Source organism: Brachyhypopomus gauderio, chromosome 10 (assembly GCF_052324685.1).
Source record: "Brachyhypopomus gauderio isolate BG-103 chromosome 10, BGAUD_0.2, whole genome shotgun sequence".
Taxonomy (NCBI): domain Eukaryota; kingdom Metazoa; phylum Chordata; class Actinopteri; order Gymnotiformes; family Hypopomidae; genus Brachyhypopomus; species Brachyhypopomus gauderio.
The window spans coordinates 13,790,172-13,807,482 of NC_135220.1; the positions used below are offsets into that span (position 1 = coordinate 13,790,172).

At 39.7% G+C, this 17,311-nt stretch overlaps 1 protein-coding gene across 8 annotated transcripts; it reads right to left on the minus strand.

Moving 5' to 3' along the window:
- Positions 1–714: 714 nt before the first annotated feature.
- On the minus strand, positions 715–17,058 carry tpm2 (tropomyosin 2 (beta)). 8 transcript variants are annotated; one of them, XM_077019692.1, is made up of 9 exons: positions 16,737–17,056; positions 13,759–13,884; positions 7,736–7,869; positions 7,331–7,448; positions 6,756–6,826; positions 5,333–5,408; positions 4,724–4,786; positions 4,533–4,602; positions 715–2,200 (listed from the first exon to the last, which is right to left on the minus strand). In XM_077019692.1, the coding sequence occupies exons 1-9, from the start codon at positions 16,848–16,850 to the stop codon at positions 2,118–2,120; spliced, it is 855 nt and encodes a 284-aa protein (XP_076875807.1). In that variant the 5' UTR covers positions 16,851–17,056; the 3' UTR covers positions 715–2,117. The 8 variants fall into 8 exon arrangements, with proteins under 8 accessions (XP_076875807.1, XP_076875806.1, XP_076875813.1 ...); XM_077019691.1 differs by lacking the exon at positions 5,333–5,408 and adding an exon at positions 6,033–6,108 and having other exon boundaries at positions 16,737–17,054; XM_077019694.1 differs by lacking the exon at positions 715–2,200 and adding an exon at positions 3,159–3,738 and having other exon boundaries at positions 16,737–17,058.
- Between the last annotated feature and the right edge of the window lie 253 nt (positions 17,059–17,311).

Genomic DNA, 17,311 nt, shown 5'->3' on the forward strand with positions numbered 1-17,311 from the left:
TCATTATATATATATATATATATATATATATATATATATATATATATATATATATATATATATATATATATATAATCACTACAAAGGTAAAGCTAGCAATGTGGAGTAGAACACGTGACAATCTTTAAAACAGCTGAAAGCTTTTACCAATGCTATTTCTCTCAAGGTAGGTAATTCAAGGTAGGTTTATAGGCACACCACTCCACCTTTTGGTAGAAAAGTGAAAAGCTGTCAAATAATAAGATGAAGGAAATTGCTGAATTCACCTGTAACTGAATGGATCTGGCTGTTACTCCTTAAAGTAACGTAAAATTGCTTATATACCTGCAACCCAGGGACGTACCAAATGGGATGTAGGGGTGTTACACTAAAATATGCTACACATGCTATGACATTCCCCCACTTTTGAAAAGCTTGTTATACCCCTGCTGCAACCCCATTAGTTGTATAGCATAATCAACCTTTTATTCCATGGTTTGTTTTAATACAAAAGCAGGCATTATACTGAAACATTTGTCATGTCAATGTTAAAATATGAAATGAGTTTCCATGATAATGTGAATGCTTAAAGGAAAATCAAGGATCTATGACAACAGAGCATGCTATCACATAATATAAATAAGCAGAGATATAGTATAGTAACATGGTACAATAATGAACCAAAACTCAAGTGAAATATACCATAAAAATAAGTATACAAATCCAATTGTAGACCACATTTGAATCATTTTAATATAGAGTTTACACAATTGCATAGATATGTGATGCATTAAAAAGCCGGTACCAATAATTAAGTATATTTCAATTAGATATTTTTTTTATCAAAATTCAAAATATTTGATATTACTCAAGATTATCCTATTAAAATAGTGTTGATATCCAATATATATTTAATGGTTATTCCTTTGAACAAAAAACATTTTTGAAAATAATGTAAATGGCTGGTGTATGAGTAGATCTCAGATTTTATGTGTCATGGTGAGAGGGAGGAAAAATAACACTACAATGAAACAAGAACCATTTTACTATTTTAGGCACATCCTTCAAACATCTAGAATTGCCAAGTGTGTAAGTGTGTATAGTAACATGGTATATGTATGTGTGTACACAGCAGCAATTCAGCTCTGAACCTCGGCTGAGTTGTAAAACAAATATAATGAATTTAATAAACAGATGTTTTGGCCATTGAAATTATTTCTGGAGAATCAATCAATCAATCAATATGGACCAATGGATTTCATATTTGTAAACGGAGCTTCGACATGTCAATGATCTCTGCTGACATTAGGCCAGTATTTGGTATATGGTCAGCTAGAATTAATGATGAAATGATGTGTGTTGATACACATTCCCTCCAAATATTTGTGGTAACAATGCTAAATGTAGTGCTAATGATGGTTTATATTTATTAGAGGCAGATTATGAAGAATTATGTACTACAGACATGTTTTAAATACATCCAAACGTAATGTCCCTAACTACGTAGTTACTTGAGGCTATCATCTTTGAATGCTAAAAACAGTCCTAAATGTCTTAGGAGTTCAGTAACCATTAACAGAAATGTAACATTGTTATCCACTATCTCATGTTTGGTTTAGATATATGAAATCTGTCCACATTAATGTTACAAAAAAACACACATCAGAGCATAACTTCCATAAGAATGTAACGGAGTTCCACTGTTTTGAATGTAATTTTTCAAGTAAAAAACTGGAATGGACAAAAGCACTGGGAATGAAACATTTAAAAGACAATTATCATCCAATTATCATCCTGGAAATTACAAACGCTCATTAGTAAATACACGAATAAGTAATTCTGGTCATATAACCGTTAGGCTACTACAGTGAACCTACTTCAAGCATTTCTAGTTAAGTGATGCTGATGAATGTACTATTGATCCTATAACCAACTATAAAACCTCTTAAATGGGTTTGTGCTGTCAGATGGGGCATGTATAAAATAATTGAATGTTCAGGATGCTGTAACTTATCAAACTTATGCTATGAAGGACCCTTGGAGGAATGTATGCACATGTTCTGTGATGGGGAGCGGTGCTCCCAGTCAGAAAGCTCTATGCCGTGTAAGACTCTTGTGTGCCATGATGAGTTTGGGCCTTATAAATTGTTCAGCTCCATTAGAGTCTGGTCCAGCACTTGGTGCATGCCTAGGTTCTCCTCTTTAGCCTGGGCTAGTTTCTCTGGTGACACAAAGGAACAAGATGGAAAAAAGATGAGAAACAAGATTATGAACACATCTGGTAAGGAGCAAAAGTCTTGAATTTTCCATGTAAAAGTCTTACCATTCATGACACAACTTGCGATATACTGAAACTTATACTTTTATATATACACACAATACAAACAATGAGCAGGAATAGAGAGGAAGGTTTCAGTTTGGTTTTCTGCACACATGAAGACATAAAGAAAAAGGGGATTCTTGTCTTGAGGATCATCCTTAAATGAGGTGGGGCTCACTGAGAATGCTAGCTGTGTGAGTGAAATGTCAGGTGAGGTTTGGGTTTCACTGTGAACAAAGGAGTAGTCACAGAAGAGCACACCTGCTCCATCATCTGCTAAAGCCAAAACGTCCAGGCATGATTCATAGGACAAAAGTAATGGCTGCTTTAAAGTTTGAAAATACTCCATGTGAACAAAATATCCTTTTTCTTGCATATTTTGTGGCACAATATGTGTAACTTGAGAATCAACAGGAGAGAAACATCATGATTATATTAATAAATATTTATTTACATGGCATCAGGAAAAAAGATTGTATGAAAAGACGTGAAAGATATGGAGAGATATCACTGATTGGTCATTTGCAAATAACAGTGCAGTTTGCCATTGTAAAGAGTGTTAGGAATTTGACAAATTTAACATTAGATATTTTTGTCTAAAATCAATTCTGGAACCATTATTATTATCATCCCACAAGCACCCCAAACTTTAAGATGTCAAAATTATTTAGTTATTATTGTTGTTGTTATTATTATTATTATTTAGAAGTAGCCATCAACAGATAAAGCACATCTTTCAATTAATAAATAAACATAATATTTCTACAAACAGTGGATAAATTATATCTAAACCTTTGAAAACATGATGAATCTGAAAGAATGTGTTGAAATGGAGAAATAAAGAGGTAAAATGCAGAGAAATGTTTTTGCCTTTTATTACAGAGGATGAAAGTGAAAGCACCAGAGAGACACATAAAACAAATATAACAGCAGAAAACTACAAAAGAGGAATAAACACAGCTACACCATAAAAGGTCAGAGACAGCAATAAGAACAGACAAGAGAAGAAAAGAAACAAAGAAAGAAGAGCAAAGAAACACAGTGCTGCTACCTCCAGGTAGAGCAAAGGGAGGAGAATGAATAGAGGACCCAAACTGACTCCTTGGTGTACGCCCTATCAAACGCGTTCATTACAGGACTCAACGGACATAACAGCTGTTTTTAAACATACTGTTCTGAAAACTGATTTTATTCAGGGCTGGGATCTCATCTAAACAGTGGAATGGAAGGGAAATAAATACATGCAACGTATTATGACAATGAGCAAACCCCAGTTGAAGCAGATCTAAGAACTGAGAAGATGAGACAGGGGTCAAAGCAAGGGGGCGCTGTGGAGGGAGCAGGGAGACAGTGCGTCTAGAGAGTAGTCATGTCGTTGAGAGCCAGATCCAGCTCCTCACTGAGGGCTTTGCCCTTCAGTTTCTGAGCATATACTTCATCTGCATGTCATGCCCAGGCACAGAGCGGAGGCAGAGAAATGGAACAGACACACAAGATGGACAACATAAAAACAGAGAACAGGGAAAGCACAGGAGGTCAGGAAGCTGCCAGGCATCTGTACACAGTATAATTTCTCTTGAAAAGCAAACCACTATCGTTACAATTATCCAAAAAAATGACTATATAAAGCCATGGATATGGAATTCAGATGTGGGATATGTAATTCAGCTCACAAACATGCACATGCGTAGTACTAGTCTAACCTCACAATAGGCACTCGCAGAGTGAACACACACAAGTTATCCCAGGACAGGACAAAATTTTTGAGTTTCTTTGTTAGTATTACGTAGCTAGTTATTTCAAACCCAGACGTTCCACATATGTCCTGTTAATCTCCATTATTTATTAGCAGTCAACATCAACTCTAGTTTCATATTTAAATGTATGCAAGGAGAGACAGAGCTCAGTTTATTTTAAAATCTTGATCCTTCAAACAAACTGACTTCAAAAAGACCTGAACAATGTGAATTTTGACAAATTGACCACCAATTTGTTCACCCAGAACATGTGGCCTTTCTAATTCAGCTCACTGCAGTGCAAGTGATATTTCAGTAGTATGCCACCCGGTCATTTCAAGTCTTTCTAATGAAGACATACATGCTACAAAAAGCATAACACAGAAGTGAAAATGTAAATGACAGAAAGGTAGAGAATGACATTCCCACAGACAGGTAACGATTAAAAGGTAAGGTAATCACAAAAACGATGTTAGCAAATAAAACATAAAATGTACCTTCCAAATCATCAATTGTCTTCTCCAGTTTAGCCACAGACCTCTCAGCAAACTCAGCGCGAGTCTCAGCCTAGGAAAAAGGAAAATTCTGAAAATCAGCCAAAATGAACGAAGAAACCGAACACCGATTCTCTCCATCTCAGTGGGAAATCTAAATGGTGTAGTGTAAATTCTTGAACACATCTGCTCACCTCTTTTAGTTTTTCAGTGAGGACTTTGATTTCCTCTTCATATTTGTCTTCTTTTGTCGAGTACTACAGATCAACAGATTGTGGAAACATTAATTATACTAATTACATTGTTTGATGCAGAACAACAATACATCTGCACTGCAAGATTTGTTACTGCAAGAAGTTGCAGAGCAGCATTGCAGGATAGAGGGAGAAACACTGGATTCATATTTAAAAGTGTGGCACAATCAAATAAGAGTCCTTTAATGCTCATATAATGCTTTCATTTGGTCATTCGTGCCCTGTATCTATATACGAGTGGCATTCTATTTTTGTGCTTTCAAAGTAATCACACACGTAATTTACTGCCAGTATTATATGAAACCACAGATTACTGGATGAGCAACATGAAATCTACTCCAGAACATTCTGAATATAAACAAGGACTTTATTTTTACTGCAAGGCCTCTGATGTTGTGAGCGATGCCTTTTACCAATGTGCATTAGTAACCTTCTCTATGGTTGCCGAAACACCTGGGCCCAGTAGTGTGTACTTCGGCTCGGCAATGTGACTTGGAGGCCATGTTGGTTTGTTATGGTAACACGGCCAACTGCTGCTGATTCTCCTACCTTCTCTGCCTGGGCCTCCAAAGACTTCAAGTTGTTGGTGACATTTTTCAACTCTTCCTCAAGGTCACCAGATTTGCTGTGCCATAATAGAGGTGGTGGGGAAAGGAGATGGAAAAGAGAAAAGAAAAGGAGAAGAGAGAGAGAGAGAGAGAGAGAGAGCACTTTGAGAAGATGTAGAAAGCAGAAATTTAATCTAAGGGGACCCCACCTTGAAGAGGGAGAATGGTATTTTTAATAATACCAACAGACACTATTGCTTAGCTAAACACTTGGTTAAGTGCGTAGCTAATGCCTTAGGAGAAGGATTCTGGTGTAGTGAATATTCTGCTTTACTGGTCATTTCATATTGAATTAATTGATTCATTAATTGATTTTGGTATTTCAAACTTATTCTAGTTATACTAAATAATAACAGGCTTCTGTAGGATTCAAAAAGTCAGCACTGGCAAAAAATGTTATTTTTTATTTATGTTATTTTTAGGAAAGAGTCTCTTTCCTAATGTTTTAGTGGGGGCCACCTTTGCCAAGCAGATGGTTCATCTGAGAGAGAACAAGAAAGAGCGTGAGTGAGAAGGAAGGACGGAGGGAGGGAGGACGAAGCCAGAACAGCAGCGGAGTGAAGCAGCAAATACAGTTAGTGAGCTGCAGGGGGAGGAGAGAAGAGCCGAGAGTGCCCAAACCAAGAGTCACAGTGCAGTACCTCTTCCTCCCCGCACATCATGGACTTCAAATTCTGATCCATGAGCCTAAGCTCCTCCTCCAGCTGCCTGACTCGACTGGGTTAGTCCAACGTGGGGGGGGGGGGATGGGGAGGGGGGGTCACGGATGTGGTGTGTCCCAGGATGGGGTGCATTGGTGCATGCATTTGGAAAACAAAGGGGGCGAGAGGATCCTTGCTGCGGTTAGTGAGCCCTACAGGTTCTTTGTCACATTCGCATTAATTTATCTCAGCACAGAGTGGGGTGACTGATTAGATCACTACCAAAGAAAATTTAAATAAATAAATACAATAAAATAAAAGATGCTTCTGATTGTTTCACCATTTTACATCATTACTGCCTGTTGCTTTCGGGTGTCTTTTCAGACAACACAGACATGCATAATACTGTAAATGTGCATGCAAAATATTAACCAACACTGCAGTTTTGAGAACCACAACAGTATATATATTACACACACAAATCCAGTACTGGATACACGATTAGATGTGTACTGGAAATATACAAACAATTAACCAAACCTGAGATTAACTAACCGATGTACTAAATGTACAAAAATCAAAAGACTTGTTTGGATTTATTTTACAGACACAGGAGTATAAATGTTTAATAAGTGTTTAATAATAGCAGCAAGGACAAATGCCTTGGCAGTCTGAGCCAGTAGCTACCAATGACGCTCGGTGTTGACAGTAAAGAATACTCACGCCTCTGCGACCTCAGCACGCTCCTCTGAACGCTCCAAGTCACCCTCAAGGATGACCAGCTTACGAGCCACCTGCAGACAAGCACCACACGACCTCAATCCTCAACACACACAGCTACAGGAACATGTCATGATTCCAGATGCAACACAAGAGACTAATGTAGTGCCTAACTGTACTGCAACCCCTTTTCAGGACTTGATGTGGAAGTAGAACACACTGCTAGCACTTTAGAGCAATGTTTGTGAGGGACAAATAATAACAGTATGATAAAATTATGATAAAACTAGAAAAAATTAAGATGAACAATAAAAAAAAAACTTTGGCCTATAGCAGTGGAATGTGTAAATGTTAAAATCTTTAAACACCTTTACATTCTCAAAGATTTTAATTTAGGGTACAGGTCAGTGAATGCATAACATATGTGCAGTGTATTTGTGAGCAAATCTGGGGAAATGCTTGATCTTATCAATTAGGTTCTTTCAAAATAATTCCATACAGCAATGAGCTTATATGTCTATAGAGATATAAAAAAGGTTAATGATGCTGAACCTAGTACTGAACCCTGGGGTACACACCTCCTCATATTTGCGGTCAGCCTCTTCAGCAATGTGTTTGGCCTCCTTCAGTTGCATCTCCTGGAGCTCCATCTTCTCCTCATCTTTTGTTGCTCTGTTCTCTATGACCTTCATTCCTCTGTGGACCAATAGCACAGTGAAGGTGTGGTTAATATAACTGAACCTAGCCAGTGACGTGTCTTAGATTGAGCTTTTGGTTTCTTCCAGTCATCATCACAGCTGGTCCAGATAATTACCACCCACGCCGAGTCATTCTGCTTCCCACTAAAGACACCTTGTGCTGGGAATCTCTCATGTACTTTACAGAATGCCTAACAGAGATGCCCCAACTGAAACAGACACACAATCACCAGAACTCACTGGGACACGTGTGTCTGCTCATGCTCATTTGTTAAATGATGTCACCTCTCGCTTTCGTCTGCAGCTTTCTCTGCTTCCTCCAGTTTCTGTAGCGCGGTGGCCAGCCTCTCCTGAGCCCTGTCCAGCTCTTCCTCAACCAGCTGGATACGTCTGTTCAGGGAGGCCACTTCAGCCTCTGCCTACAAGAGCAGCACAGCCATGGTTGGTTAGAGTTATAACACACACAGCCATAATTCAAAGAAAACATACTGGTTTTTGTGCTGAGGAGCCTACTGTAGCACTGCAATATGATTTAACTGCTTGTCTGCCTTGAACCACTGTTAAAATCCCAAAGCTATTTGTCTGAATGGTTAAAAATGCAGCTGTTTTCTGAATGCTTTTCGCTCAGATTAGAGTTGACCTTTGGATGCTACCAAAGCAAGTAATAAATCCCTACTTAGACATACATCTTGGGAAACCAGAGGTGATATACCAGCAGGAATCGCTCTCATGGGACACTGAAGACATTTTCAGACAAACATCAAAATGCAAAGTTAATTTGCCCAAGGGAGAAGAAAACCAGCCCCACACTTTTCACAGTAGTATGTCAACAAAGCAGTTATGTTGTTTATCTGAAATCCTATGTGCATGGGACTGTCAAGGGTAATTCCCTTGTAAGGGTCTTTTTGTAGAATGGGGCTGAGTACAGTATCAGTAATCTAGAAGAGGCTATATGGCAATGAATAGACAAGTAACTAGCACTCGCATTGTCACACTTGAGACAACATTTCAAAAGCTTATGTCCTCAAGAGAGTTGAAGACAAATTCTACAGTGGTTGTGTTGGGGCCACTGTCTCAGTTGCAAAGACACCACATGTAATGTGAATCTTAAACAATCTTACCTTGTGAGCCCCATGGGAATATGGAGGAATGCTTTTTTGCTCATAAATTTTAACAACCAATGATTTACTTATACGACAGCCTCTTACAATACCAGCTAAGTTCAGACTACTAATTAAAGAGTGATCTGTCTTTTTAAAGAAATACAAACATAATATGTCTTATATCATCTCAGGCTGCATGTGATGCAGTAACCTGATCTTCCCACTTTTTGTTATTTTCTCTGGGTGACTTTGTGGCTTCTTATCTGATAAAAAACAAATAGTATTTTCTTAATTTATTTACCAATTATTAGTGAACAGTTGTAGTTATAATGTCCAGTCTTTAAGATGTTGGCCACCATAGAATTCACTTTAAAACCTCAGTATCATGTGCCAGTGTATGAACTAAAGGTCAAAACAATGGTTGCACCCCATGCAAACACTGCATTCCTATTTATTACTGTAGATGTAGATTTAAAATGTATGCATGAATAAACCAGTCCACGTTTCTACATTAGCTGAAGGCCCCTCCAGTGGTGTTCTGCTCCAGGTGCAGACACATAAAGCCGTGGTCGCAGGGTGAGATGCTGACTGATGACTGAGGTAATTGGACTACGACATTTGCATTCCAGCATTCTGAGTTTCCCACTGAGATGCCGCGGTCTCAGCAGCACAAAAGAGCCAGTGTTCTTAATTCCACAACACAAAATGCTCTCAATCTGAGTAATTCCAGTCAACTTCACCAGGCCAGCTACAGAATTCCACACATGGCATCCAAAATATTCCCAACAGCTAAAAATGAATAATTCACATTAAGCTCACTCTCATGAATTAATTGGTGAAATGCAACTAATAAAGACAAACAATTCCATGGGCTCAAATACTGCCAAAAGAAAAGAGCCTGTTAGATATTTACAAATGAACTACATGCAGAACTCCTTTGCCTTGTTCTAACTCCTGAAATGACACTGTGTTTGAGGAAATGCTTTTTCATAATTGATCCCTGCCAACAGCTGCCTGGTTTAAGCTTTTGTTTAACCTTCAGCAAGATTACTTCAAACATTATTCCTATCTTATAGGTGTTTTATTTAAAGGTGAACTCCTTGACTAAGTAACAAAGAAACCTTTAGAAAAAAGGGCAATTATTCTGACAATTGCTCTGACAGTCTTCCCGAGTTACATCTGTCTGATGTCTCGTCTAAGGCAAAGTCAGGCAACAGGTGTCTGACATAAGAGATGAGAAGCTTGGGCGATCTCAAGGCCATTTTGCAATAGCACAGGAAATGATTAACTCTCTGGGAAAACAGTCGACTTATAGCTGGGTCAAACCGCTATGTTTGCTATTGCAGCAAGACTTTAGACTGGATATGGAATAAATGTGCTGTTTTTGACCTTGATAGGTCAAGAAAGGTTAAAGAGAAGTCATAATGTATGGCTGTGAAAGAGAGGCTAGTGTGAGCATGGTAAATACCCAGGTTACACATGTTTACCTTTCTATAGTTCCAATTAACATACAGTTGTTACCATAGGTAATATCAAACCTCTGAATTAATTAATATGGGTTCAAAAAAGATCAATATTATTGGCATTAAACTAACGATTATAGTCAAAATACATCTATGAACACGGTTCTCTGAAGCTATGTCAGTGGCCACCAACTTAAAAACAAAGAATATCAGTCTAAGATTGTGCTCTATATTCCTGTTCTATCTTTACCTCCTTGACTAGGACATGAGGCAAAACCTAAATGTCCCATATTTCAAGTTTAGAGAGAGCACAATGTTCCCTGTTCCACGATGGGGAAACCTGCTTGCGGAAAAATCACTATAGCAACATCGTAACTGTATCTCCTCTTCGTGCGTCAAAAACTATCCTGCGAAACGAAGCCCGAATATTTACAATTCACTAAAGGTACGAGTATATATATATCTATATATATTTAGAACACTTTAGATCACATGTCAGAGGACATAAACTTTCACAATCCAAAGTAGTCTCGGAAATTGTAATCGGGCAGGCCACGCAGTTGTGCAGGTTGTCCGGAGGTTATAGCGGGTCCTTCAGAAGGTCCTACATGTACCATCTCTTACCCTCTCCCTTGCATGTCTTTCTGCGTCCACCTCTCTCTGAAGCTCTTCTGCACGGTCCTCAGCATCATCGGCTTGATGTTGCAATGCCTGAATTTTCCGTTTAACTGCTTCGATGGATGTTACTCCGGCCATTACAAACAACCGAGTCCTGGTGCCGATCAAAGTCGATCAAAGTCTTATATTGCACAGAAGGCAGTCTAAACCACAAAAAGCCTGGAATAAACGTAACAGTCAGCACACGATGCTTTCTTGCGAGAGTTAAAAGAATGGCGTTCACTGTCTCAGAAGCTTATCTCCTGAAGGTGCCCTAGACTAAATTAAAGGCGAGGTAAGAACTGCCTTGTAGAAGTTGCGTTTGGCAGCGTCCACGTCACTCCGCCCCTCTCTGATCCTACATGACGTCAAAAGTCGCTGGCCTCTCACGTTTTTAAATAAGTGGCCTAGTTCCAGTACATTAAACTATTTCACGTGTTCATATGAAGTACGGGCGTACTATAGGCGCAAGATTATACATTAACCCGCATCATCGCATGGCGTTTTTCAAGAATTAGAAAAAACAAAAACATGACAAAAATTATAGGCTGTGACGTAGGCTGTATTGTCCAAAAAAAAAAACAAAAAAACAAAAACCGAAAAATCCCGTGCAGTTAGATCTGACCACATTATGGTTATGCAGGAATGATGCAGGGATGCAGGGAAGGGTAGACTTTATTTCTCAAAAACATCACGTAACGAACGCTCTCCGACGTTTCAGTGACTCAGTAAAGTACTTTTGAAACGTAAGCATTCCGACCTAGAGAAAAACTGGACCTGATTCACGCATGTCTCTCCTCATCTGCTGTCTGCAAAGCACTAATTGTGAAGTGGTGAGCAAGAAAGCATTACTCCAAACCCCAATAAACAAATGGCTGCATTCTTTCAATTCTTTTCCTTCTTTGGTCACATAATAACAATACAAAGGCTCACTGGGTATATTCATCATTCTCGCCCACACAGTCAAAGAATTCCATATATTACTAAGACGTTTTTCTTCATCTGTTGCTTTTCTCTTTCAGTTGAGCTCACAAAATTTGAAATGCCTCGTTATTATTATTTTTTTAGTTTTACTCTTCGTTCTGCTCTACAGACACAAATAACACAACATGGTTGGGCTGTTTCTTTTACATTTTTGTGATGCTAAAATTAACGTAGGCCTATTCTACTTCCAGAATTACTTTATCAGATCAAAAACTTTTACTTGTTTCAGTGTTACTTGTTTCAGATTTAATATTGACCAAAACATATGGCAGTCAGTGTGATGCTAATTTATTTACTTCTGGTAATATCAGCAATAGGAATAGAATGAACCTGTTCTTTAAAAACACTTAAACAATCTGAGGAAAACTGAATGCAGATCTTACTGGAGATCTTAATGGAGATCTTACTCTCTAGTTATTATTTCCCCATGTCATTATTTTTTTCAGTTAGACACCCACATTCCAGGCAGTCCACAACCCTTTTGGTTTTGAAAAAAAAAACTAATAGAAACATATATTTTGCTGTAATAATGTGTATGAACTATATTGTCAATAAAATGTTCTAGATGTTTTGGTCTCTCCAGGCCATTTGAACAGTAACTTGTATTTGAAAGCTGGGCATGTGCAAATGGTTGGACTAATGGTTGGACCCATGTGGTTCCCAGCTAAATGCCAGATATGCCAGTAGAACAGTTTTACTGTTATACAACACTTGGGCCATTTCACAAAAGGTATCTTCTCTCCATCATATTCAAAACGGTTTGGGTTATGCTGTGTAACGTTTTTTAAAGGGCTAGCTAGCTTTTTGCTAGATTACTCTTGCTTCTTCTGTTATCTCATGGATAGATACATCTCAGCATGTTGTCATATTTATTTAATGCATGACCAATTTTATCTTCTTATTCTGTTTCATTTTAAGAAAGAAAATCATGCAATGTGTACCCTAAAAATAGTTAAAGGGTGTATGTCCAGATATACTGTGTGATACATACCAAACTGGATTGTGTCATCTGCTGACTTCACAAGCAGGAAAGAATGTGTTTAACAAGAACAAAGTTAAGGACTGAAGACATCCCACTGGGAGAGGACTACAGTGGTCAGGATTTTATCATGAAACATTAGACACACGCTGGATTAGATTTTGGCATGTGGTTATCTTAAATTTAAGTCAAACCGGTTCTAAAATGGACTGATCAAATTGTCTAAATCTTTATCTACAAATTCTCTACTGGTTGTTTTGATTCACACATGTACTGGACATATTTAAACAAATTTGATGCTTTAGGTCAGTGTAATGTCATTTGAGTCTCTAATGGCATCTTGTTCAAGGTCTCCTCTTATTATATATATATATGTTTCATATGGAGGCACAGGTCATACCTAATCTGTTTTCCTCTTTCCCTCCACAAATAGCTGTTGCCATATGTAATCTCACTGATATAGGAGTCTGATGATAATTATTCTGTAGGGGAATCAGACAGAATTACACAGCCCTGAATAAAAAAAAGACTGCTATATCCCCCTGAATGATTAAAACACATGGTATTTGCAAGGAGGTGCGAACAGCCTTTATGAAGTGTTTACAGAATGTGATAGCGGGGAGGGGTTGCCACTTTCTACTGTGCAGTTGTTGACAGCAAGACTACTGCTCAGTTGTTCCTGGCAGGGTTTAATGTAATGGAAAGAAGAGGAGGACAGACCTAAATCAGAGTGACAGATGGGCACAGACTGCTATGATAGGATGCAATACTCTTTGCAACCACATAGGGGAGACAGAGAAAACATCTGCGATCAGAGCAGTAATTAATAGCTGGTTTAAAGTATCAGAAGTTACCTGTATATATTACATGTGATGCGACTTCACCATTTCGGCATTGAATATTTTTTTATAACGTGGTGCTGAAATGTTTAATACTAGAAATCCACCATGTCTCTAAAACTCTCAGGGTGGTTTTGAAATGAATGAGAAAGTTTTCAAATAGCAAAGAAGTTATTGAAACGTCTGACACATAGCACACCTCTGAGTTAGTGTGAAGGTCGTCCACTCTCAAAGAGTGAGTATGTGTGAAGGTGTGTGTGTCAATCTGAGGTATATCACTTACGTCTGTGGCCTTCTTCTCCGCCTGTTCCAGCTTCTCCTGCGCATCTTTTAGTGACTCTGAGTATTTGTCCAACTCATCCTCCACTCCCTTCAGCTTCTTCTGCAGACCTAGAAGCTCTTCTTCCAGCTGAGATGCACACACACCGACACACGTCAGTATCCTGCGACGCTCAGTGGAATGAGCAGAACTCACTTCAAAACAACCACTTTTTATTCGTTTACCAATATCATTGTTTTGCATCTGCCTTAAAGGAACTCTTTAACAAAAATAAACATACAACAATCAACATACAACAGACCTATCACAGTCGACCATAACATGCTAGCATCCAGAACATTCTCAGATTGATGCGTTTTTTTTAGAACCCTGTCAGAAACTAGGAAGGTTGTGAGAAGGCGGCCCTGGCCCAACCTAGAGGCACCCACGCTGTTCCGCTGAAGGTCAGGCAGGCTGAGGACGGCTGGTATGGGGACAGGATTATAAAGGGAACGTAGCCACAGCCTCTGTGGTGAAGCCCTTAGCAGGCCAGCAGCTGGTGATGTTCATTCTCTCCTTTCAACAGACATAAAACGAACCCCCCTACCGACCCACTCTGCACCAACGGCGTTATCCAGAAGCCAAGCGGGCGGTGAAGAAAACTGGCTTCTATTTATTGTGTTCTTCTGGGCCCCAGGGAGAGCCAATTGCTGTATATGGCAGTGGAGACCACAACTCTGGCAATTGAAATAGACCATGGCTCATAGGCGGCCATGATTAAAGCTTCCTGTATGTTTGTGAAATAGCCCTGTTTGGGCACCTCACGGCAGACCAAAACTAGCGGTTTTGATGTGGGTGGAGGCGCAGCCAGTACACGTCCGTGGAGAGGGTTCGCTGGCGAAGGTCAGGCCCGGCCAGTATAGACCAGTACAGTCCTTTTTTACCTTACTTCAGTAAAACTGGCTGCTAGGATGAGTGGCGCTTTAATTAAACACGAACTGCTGCTCCACCTCGTCTGGTTGGGGGGTGGAAAGGGAGGGGAGGTGTGGGTGGGATGCCACACAATAGGCCATACGCCAGCAATAAAAGAACTATAAAAAGACCATTGTGAGTGACAGAACCAGAGGTGCATGTGTGAACACTATGTGCTCATGATGGATACCGTTCTTACATTACAATAGCCCTGATGATCTCTGCCTGTCTTTGGGCACCTTTTACATGTGGCCCAGGGACTTCGCCCTGATGTGGGACCATCCAAGCCCTGGGAGCCTGCAGCGGACCTATTTGACCGGGCTAGATGACACCTAAGTCGGCACATGGCCTTGGTCCCGGTGGATAAAAAATCGCCATGGCCACAAGGATGCTGGTACCAAGGGCATCTACGCATAGGCCAGGGAGGCAGAATGAAAGGGCACTCTGTTGAAGAGGAACGCTGTTTTAAAGGGCTATTAAAAGGCCCAGAATGGCTTACTGGATTAAATTAACAGCAAAAAAAGAGAGGAGCACAAAACAGGCTCTGTAATGTTGTGATCTGACACTAAATAAGTGGATATTAGCTGGTAGACATTGTGCTGTAAAACCGTATTGTATTTCACACACAGACACAGGCTGGCAAATGTTCAAGGACACATGCTTCTGTGTGCATAGTGCAGACAGCTTTCCTTACGTAAAAGTGGCGAGAATATCCACTGTAAAACATCCATCTCTAAGGATTAAATGCCTCTAGAGAAAGGAAATATCTAAAAATCAGAAGCACATAACGCTTGATGTCAACTGACAAAACCCGACAAAGGAAATGAAAGGGTAATAATTGGGCTGGTATCCTTCCTCAGTGCCGAGCTGAAACAAAGCCCTCACTCCAAAAGTGCGTTCTGACCCAAACCACAGAAAAAAAAAACGTCTGCGGTCTCGGAAAGGCTGTGGAATGACATAAGTGGAAGGATCGGGAGCAAGAGATCCAGAGCCAGGACTCTCGGAGGGGAGGAATGAAGACAAAAGCTCCACAGAGTTCTTACTCGCCAAGAGGCGCGAGACTCGTGAAAGGAGGGAGCTAGGGTAGCAGCCTTAGTGACAGGAACACACAAGCCATTAGTGGCCAGAAAGCCTTGTCATCAGAAACTACTGTGAGGAAAATCACACTGAACCAGGTGAACCTACACTAGACTAGGATAAGGTAAACGTGAAGAGTCCTCGAGTCTTTTTGAGCATCTACATGACAGAAATAATGTCATTAGAAATAATGCAATATTAAGTTACTGCAGTTTATTTTGAGTTTAGACAAGGGCAATGATCATTTCATTCATTTTCAAGCGTAAGTGAAGATTTCATGTAAAGAAAATGTGTTTTTTTATAGAAGGCCTTGTGGCTAAAGAGCTCGTTATGTGTCATTGATGTAAGATTGAACATTCACACAGAGAATATAAAATCTCTATACTGGGTGAACACTGCATCTGCTATTTATATATGGAAACTTCATCACAAGAAATAGTAACAGCTTAATTTTGGACGGAATCAGTTTTGATGCACTCAAAGCACTGATCTCAGGTTTGACTTGATTCACCGAATCAGTAATGATGCACTTAAAGCATTGATCTCAGGTCTGACTTGATTCACCGAATAAGTAATGATGCACTCAAAGCACTGATCTCAGGTCTGACTTGATTCACCGAATCAGTAATGATGCACTTAAAGCACTGATCTCAAGTCTGACTTGATTCTGTGGTATGATGTCATGTAATCTCTCCTACTTGGCAACATTGAGGTTACAATTGTTAAATTTACCTTTAGTTTGTTTCATGTTAAATCTACGACATAGGACATTAATAGCTAAAACCTGTTTAAGTTTTACAGACAGGTGTGGGTGTACCAGCCCAGCTGTGTTCCAGATTGGGTGAGATGTTTATACTGTAATTCTAATTTCAATTCATTTAGCTGTCAATAGTCATCCCATATTCTCTCAAACTCTTTGCAGGTTACCACTTTCTGCACGTTCACCCCAATACCTGTTTGCATTTGTCCTCCGCTCCTTTCTTGTCTATTTCTGCTTGCTCAGCTCGGTCTATGGCATTCTCTTTATCCAGTTTCAGCATCTGCATCTTCTTCTTGATTGCCTCCATGGTTGGTTCTTTGGGGTGTTCCTATTCGATGAGAAAGCGGACGAGCGTGAGTCCTGGACAGACGCGGAGGACTGATGCGAACAGCTCCAGGCGCTCCGGGAGAGTGAAACGCCGACGGCCGACTGGATTGGGTAGTGGGCGAGGCAGGAATCCACTCCACAAGACCACAGGACTTTTTTTGGAGTTCTCTGAAGTTGCTCGATTGAGTGACGTCGCGGTCCTGATACACGTCGAGGAAGGTTTAGAATATGACGGTACGGGTTTGTCCTTCTTTGGGAGGCGCAGTCTTCTTTTTTAAACATAATGTTCCAATGGGAGTGGAATGACTTGAGTCTCTCTGTGTGCCCAAGTTACAAGATGGTTACGTGTAGAAACTGGTTTGATAACCACTTAGTAAGTGACAAATATTACATTAAGTCACATTTGAGCAGGGAAAACAACAATGTATTTACAACGTTGTA